This window comes from Simochromis diagramma, unplaced genomic scaffold (genome assembly GCF_900408965.1).
Source record: "Simochromis diagramma unplaced genomic scaffold, fSimDia1.1 OVJJ01000501.1, whole genome shotgun sequence".
NCBI classification, from domain to species: domain Eukaryota; kingdom Metazoa; phylum Chordata; class Actinopteri; order Cichliformes; family Cichlidae; genus Simochromis; species Simochromis diagramma.
The window spans coordinates 5,465,918-5,473,031 of record NW_024387320.1 but is presented as its reverse complement, the minus strand read 5'-3'; the positions used below and the strand labels follow the sequence as shown (position 1 = coordinate 5,473,031).

The 7,114-nt window shown below is 38.9% G+C and overlaps 1 protein-coding gene across 1 annotated transcript; it reads left to right on the top strand.

Annotated features, from left to right (window-relative positions):
* The first annotated feature begins 600 nt into the window (after positions 1–600).
* Positions 601–3,607, top strand: si:ch211-184m13.4 (uncharacterized protein LOC798560 homolog). Its single transcript, XM_040005340.1, has 4 exons — positions 601–680; positions 806–1,165; positions 1,501–2,015; positions 2,114–3,607. Exons 2-4 carry the CDS (start codon positions 817–819, stop codon positions 2,276–2,278), a joined length of 1,029 nt encoding a protein of 342 aa, XP_039861274.1. The 5' UTR covers positions 601–680; positions 806–816; the 3' UTR covers positions 2,279–3,607.
* The last annotated feature ends 3,507 nt before the right edge of the window (positions 3,608–7,114 follow it).

The following is a 7,114-nucleotide window of genomic DNA, read 5'->3' as shown; positions in this document are numbered from 1 at the left end:
ATTAATTTAAATTAATTTGATTTCCCCCTTAGTTTGCATCACAAACCCTCCCCTCAAACAAGATTTCTGCCACCACAAACAGTGCAAACCTGTGATGGTTTATATATATTTTGTCTGCATAAAGGAAAAAAACAAAAACAAAATTGAAGTCACACATCACAGTCCAAGTGGCTTCTTGTTGTCACACTTTAAGTGTTAATACCCAATAACGATAAACTTTTAGAAATAACATATATGAATGTTACTGTTATGTTCTCAGCATGTATGTAAATTTATGCCACATATATGTATGTATATGCATGTAAATACATAATGACTACCTGCCTCACAGCTTGTGATTTAAAGTAGCATTGTCATCCCAATTAAAAAGTCAAAATACTAAAAAAACTGAAATGGCAAATAGGATGACAATTGATACAAGTACAATATATCTTAAATGAGGGTATTTTAATGCATTGCATGTCCTGGGGGACAGGATGTTAACATGCAACTACTGTTGTTGTTCATGTGTGACATTTACCCAAATGTAATGTGTGATGTCAGAAAGGAGAGGTGGGATTTGAACACTTCACATAAACTTTGCAAAGATATTTCAAGCCTTGCTGCTTCTTTTACAACCATAACTAGCAGACTCTGCAGCATTTACAGTTAAAAAATACTTGGTTACTCTGTTTCTAACTGTAAGTATTCCTTACTATAGCTTTCTTTGTCTATATAGCAGCACAGTGGTCTGTTGCTCCTGTATTTACATGCATTTTTCTGCCTGTGATGATTTATTATGACATTCTTTCTTATTTTCATAAAGTGACAGGCAAGATGGCTGGTGGAAACATGACCCTGGACTCTGTTGCAGTTCCATCAAACCAGAGCAGCTGTGATGTGTTTGTATACCAAAGAGCCGCAGTGGTCCTTTTCCCCATTTTCTACTCTGTGGTATTCATCATCAGCACATGCGGCAACAGTTTGGTTCTCCGTGTCATCTGCCAGAGAAAACAGAAGTTCAACTCCACCTCCATTTATCTGGTCAACCTTGCTTTATCTGATGCTCTGTTCACACTGGCACTTCCTGGGAGAATTACCTACTACATCCGTCACTTTGACTGGCCTTTTGGTGACCTTCTCTGCAAAGTGACCACACTTCTTTTCTTTACAAACACATATGCAGGTAATATGAGAAATTTTGTCATTGTACTTTTGGAGCTTGTCTTTGTGTATGTCTGTACAGGTGCTGCCAGATCTTTATACTAGTTTTAGTTCACTTTTTTCTATTTAGAAAGACACATGCAAAACATGTCAGTAATTACAGACATGACCAGTACATCATATCTGTCACATATGACATATATATCTACTAACACTCAAAAAGCATTGCATTTAAACTTTTGAAATACATGAAACATTTCCAAATGTTCAACAACAAAACAAAATGCTCAGATTGCAGCTGGGATGGTGAACGCAATAAGCAGAAGCTGTGTGTCATTTCCATTACATTCTCACCAGGTATCGGCTTCATGACCTGCATCAGCTTGGACAGATACCTGGCCATGGTGCATCCACACCGGCTGCAGTGTTTAAGGAGTGTAAAGGTTGTTCGAAGGGTGTGCTGCCTGGTCTGGGCTCTAGTTTTTCTGGAGGTAGCGCCTCTGCTGTTCCGCAGCATGCTGCATGAGCATCAGGGAAGACGAACCTGCATGGAGTACTTCAACTTCGAGGGCTCCCGCTTCACTCCGTATCTTCTGATTCTGGCCTGCGTTGTGTCCTTCTGCTGCCCGCTTACCATTATCATGTGCTGCTACGCCAAGATCAACATTAAACTGCGAGATGCAGCTAAAAAGAACTCTGTAACTGGTCGCTCAAGGAGGAATCACAGGGCCAACACTATTATTCTGCTCATCCTCCTCACCTTCATCGTATGTTTTAGCCCTTATCACGTCAATGTCATCCAGTTTATGGCCAGAAAAATACACCACCAGCCAACCTGTGAAGAACTGAGAGCCTTTAAAGTGTCTTTACAGGTGAGAACTGCTGTGTTTTCTTTTTTCAATTGATTTTAAAATGTCCCCGTCATTTCTCTTTCTTTTTTTCCTTTTCATAATTTACCCTTACCTTCTAGATTACCGTTTCGTTAATGAACTTCAACTGCTGCTTGGATCCAGTCATCTACTTTTTTGCCATTAAGACATACAAGAAGAGGGTGATGAGCCTGTTTAAAGACTATCTCTATACTTCCGGCGCCTCCTCCAAAATGACAGCTGAGAACAGCAGCAGCAACACCTGAGAAACCACAGCTGATTCTGCAAGATGCACATATAGAACATATGCCACAGACCTATTTTCCCATGCTAAACTAAAAAAGAAAGAAAAAGAAAAGGGCTTTATTTTACGTAGTCTCTTCTGCTGATGTCGTTTTTTAAATCCCTTCCATCTAAAATATATATCAATTGTGTATGGACACATGCAGTGTATGTGCCTTAATTTAGCTGTAAAAAAATGAACTAAATCCTTGTTCTGCTGTTAGTGTTGCACCCAGTATTTGTTTGTACTGTATATATTGCCAAGTGGTTTTGTTGTTGTTGTTTTTGTTCATATGATGGCCTTTTCTTTTCTTCTTTATGTGTTTTCTTTATTATTATTTTTTTAGTTTAGTTTTTTAATTTGTTTGATTTTGTTTTTTGGTTACAATGTGTATTCAGTCTAGTATCAACAGTGTCATACAGTAATTGTAAAAGGAAGTTACTCTAGTCCATGTTTTCGTGGTAAAAGGGATTTTGTATAGTTATGTATTTGTACATTGTTAAGAAAATGTCCCAACCTATGTGTTTGTTTCCAAACTCTTTCTGAAAATACTGTGGTCATTAACGCAACACGGAAGCAGCTTGTACTTCCTTTTTTTGTTAGAGAAGCACATACCCAGCCAAGTCTTGGGTGAAATTTTTCACTGTAAGAGGAACCATTTGAGCAAATTTGTAAAGCATACGCTCCTGCTATCAAAGATGTTATTCATATGATCCCAGCAGTATTATGTATTTCACAAAATGGAAGAACTGCGGGTAGGACAAAATGAGAACATGTCACACTTCTCTCTTTCATACCCACATCTGAGTTTTGTGTGGGAGTACGCAGATGAAAATCACCACTTCCTCACCCACCTTTCCTGCTCCCCTATCATAGGCCTCATTCCTGCTGGGCTCCACATCTTGTGGTGAGGGTACACTGTGTATTTTATGTGTGTATGTGTGTGTGTTTGTGTGTGCGCTCCTTGCAAATTTACGCAGGTGCACATTGTCTGTTTATAGCACAAAGTGTCATATTTAAATTTAACCTTTCGCATTTCCTGAGTTTTTCTGGAGATGTTGCCCTTTAGTTTTACATCGAAAACAATGTGCATAAACTATTCTATAAAGAAACATTAAACTGCTTTGAATGATTACTAATTTTTTTTTTGTTGTTTTTTTTATTGCTGGGGAATTTATTCACTTGTCAAGACACGGGCTACACAAACAAGGAAACAATTTTTTCCCCTTCTAGTCTTCTGAGGGTCTGAGGAAAACACAGTGAAAAAAAATGAAAGATGATTAAAACAATAGAAAGCAACATCATTGTCAGATCAGAATAGTAAAGGTTAATGAGTTCTACTAAGTAAATCCGAATTACCTTGAATGATTTTACATATTTTATTAAGGTAAATTAAGAAACATTTTATGTGTTCATATATGGGACACTAGCATTTGACGTATATGATGAAAATATATAAATAAAGACAATAATACTAACAACATTAAGCAGCATTAATGGAAATGGCTTCATTTGTTTGAGATCTGCTCAGTAATTCACTGTATATTGTATGAACCTGATTAAGTCTAAGTGATCCTTAAATTAGGAGAAAAATGATCATTTAACAGATCAAACAAAGAGGTTGTTAGAAACAGCATTTTAGCTCATCAGACATGGTAACCACAAAGGCAAACGAAACACTTCCTAGTGTGAGAAAATTAAGCAATAAATAAATTGTTTATCACATCTGGCAAGAACCCGCAAGTTTGATATTCTATGTAGATCTTTAGATAGAGTACCAAACTCTGGTGCAACACAAGAAGTTCCCCCAGCAACATTCTCGTGTGTGTGTGTGTGTGTGTGTGTGTGTGTGTGTGTGTGTAGGGGTGTGTGTGTGTGTGTGTGTAGGGGTGTGTGTGAGAGAGAGAAAGAGTGTGTGTGTGTTTGTGTTTTGTGTGTTTTGTTTGTTTGTTTGTGCATGGGCAGCACAGCATTACAGAGGTTAGCAGAAAATTGCTGCTGCTATTTTAGCTGCAACAAAGACAAGCTTGTTATGTTAATAAGTATATTCTATATTAGATGCTCGGATGTGATGGGCTGGTAATTAACTTTTTACCCTGTTCAAGCTGGGATAAGGTAGTTATGAAAGTGGATGGATGGATGGATGGATGGATGGATGGATGGATTAATTTGGGATTCATTTAGCTTGGGTACAGGGTGAGCAATCTGAGCAGAGAAGCCCACACTTTTCTTTGCCCCAACCACCACTGAGACATTCTCAAGAGACATAATCTCTCCAGCAAGTCCTGGGTCTGCCCCTGGGCCTCCTCCCAGTTGGACATGCCCAGAATACTTCTTGTCAGATACCTGGACCATCTCAACTTTCTATGTGAAGAAACAACAGCTCTACTTTGAGTCCCTCTTGCATGACTGAGCTCTTCACCCTATCTCTAAGAGCCACTCTGCTAATTCTGCTGCTTGTATCTGTGATATCTAATGAGCTTGGAAAGAAAGTGATTAGATTTCTTTAACGTTTTTTTTTTTTAAGGTTTCAGCTCTCATCTGAGAAGCTTCTTTGGGTAAAAAGCAAATGGTAAAGAGTCCCAGGTATTTAATCCCTAGTGGGAGTTGTTAAGAGTGTCGTTGACCCACTATTGATCATGTGCCTCATCACATGCTCCAAGGTGTGAAAAAGGTTTTGGGCGAAACCATTGTGAGACTTTGCCTCGCCCCATTATGTGACCCATTGAGATCATCTGACGCAAGATGTGAGTGGGGTTGAGGCACCTCGGAAGGGATCTCAAAACTGCATTGTAGGTGCCAGCGAGTTGGTGTCATAAGACACCCCCTCTGTTCAAAGATGCTTGTTCACAGTGGGCATAGATGGACTCTTTCACTCCTCTTTCCAGCCATCTGTCTTCTCTATAGTGTATAAAAGCCTATTTCTTCTTAAAAGGTGCACAATTGCAGAGGTGGGAAGCAATGAAGCAAAAATCCTGTGTTACTGTACTTAAGTAGAATTTTCCATTATCTTTACTTTCCTTGAGTATTTAGTTTTCTGGAAACTTTTTACTTTTACTTTTTTACATTTATTTTCTTACAAATATCTCTACTTTCTACTGCTTACATTTTCAAAACAGGGTAGTTACTTTTGGTTTAAGACATTTGAGGAGTTATTATTTCACGTTACTGTATACCTTCAATCCTGAATGTTTTTGATTCAATCACCACGGCTTATCATGAAAAAGGCAAATGAAAAAGACAAAATCATGTAATTTATGCATGATTTACTGCGCCATATTCAGGTGTTCTTACTTCAGCATCTAGCTACCCCTACAGAGAGAAATGAGCACAAAGAGTGACATTTTGTTTTTGTTTAAAAGTGGTAGGTAATTTCAAATGTAGCGTTTCTATCAGCTCAACAAACATCAGCAAACACACAAACTGTTTCTGTGAAGCTTAGGGCACACTCTGTATGCTAGCTAAAGGTACAATTGCTATATTTCCCAACAGGAGAAAAGAATGAGAGCTCACTTCACTCAAAGATGGAGCAAGATGTATGAAAGACAGGAAAGGAGAGGAAGACAGAGTTCTATTTAAAGGTAAGAACAGCTAGTTATGGAGCAAAAGACATTGGAAAAGAGAAAAAAAAAGTACTTTTTAAAAAAAAAAAAATTGAGATCCCAAGAGAGACCCCCCCCCCCCCCCTGTATTTATTGAACTTCCATTGGTACCTGTGAAGCTGTACAAAGCAGTGCAGCTAGATGTTACAGTTTTTCTCGATTGCTTAAACAAATTTTTTGAAACTATGCCTCGTATTCTCAAAACACAAATCCATAACGTCTCACCCAATTTCCCAAACATCGTATTTTGAGGTCAAAATGAAGCTCTACACCCAAAACCATACCCTATGGTTTTGGTTCTGCCTGGGAGGCTATGAAGGCAGAAAGATGTTAGAAAACCTCATGAACCAGAGCAGCGCGATGGAAGCTAACATTATCCCAAACAACAACGTAGTGAGGGTGCTCTGGCTGTGCTGGTTCCCTGTAGTCCAACTGGAACATATTTTGTCTTAGACCATCAAGAAAAGTAAGGAGAAGCATGGTGTTATAGGGTCCTAGAATGGCATGGCGGTGGAGTATCCCTCCATGGCTGATGGCTGCACACAGAGTGACATTCCCTCCACGCTGACCAGGGACATTTACAGTTGCCTGATGGTCAATTATGTTCCTCCACCTCTACCTCGTCCACCTCCTCCTCACTGGTGTCCTAGACTGCCTCATCCTCCTCCTCCTTGACCTTTTCCTTTGCTTGTTTTTGGATCCATTGTTTCATCCTAAATGAGCTGACTTTGGCCATTTTGTCTATCCATCAAAGTTTCTGATTGGTCTGTGATACAGTTTGACTCCTAGTGTTTCCACTATTGAGCTAAAGCTGTGCTGATGTGAGAACATTATTGACTGCTAGTGCTTTCTAAGTGACCACATGGTGTCAGCACTGACAAATGTAGGGATTTTTGAGTAGAGTTTTGCAGTAACAGTTCACCACATCTGACTCATGTGGTAAAGCAGGGGCATAGTGTTTACAGTTCAGTGTTTACAGTGGGTGTCCGTTTTGGAAAGTGTCATTATGGTTATTGTGTGGATGCTTTAAGCATCCACACTATTGAGTTCCTCTTGGGACTTTCGTACACTTTTTGGCACTTAACTACTTCCACAATTTTCAGCCGATTTTCACGGTTCAAATTTTAAAGTATTCTGCTATTTCTGCTAATGTGTGCTATGTCTTTTGGTATTTTTCACTATTATACTTTTTAAAATATTAAGCTTAATTTGTCCCA

What these genes read in the sequence shown, in the direction of transcription:
- si:ch211-184m13.4 (XM_040005340.1), top strand. Translation starts at nt 817, where the DNA reads ATGGCTGGTGGAAACATGACCCTGGACTCTGTTGCAGTTCCATCAAAC. An exon ending in CTTTACAAACACATATGCAG is followed by an intron (nt 1,166 to 1,500) that starts GTAATATGAGAA and finishes CATTCTCACCAG; the next exon opens with GTATCGGCTTCATGACCTGC. An exon ending in CCTTTAAAGTGTCTTTACAG is followed by an intron (nt 2,016 to 2,113) that starts GTGAGAACTGCT and finishes CTTACCTTCTAG; the next exon opens with ATTACCGTTTCGTTAATGAA.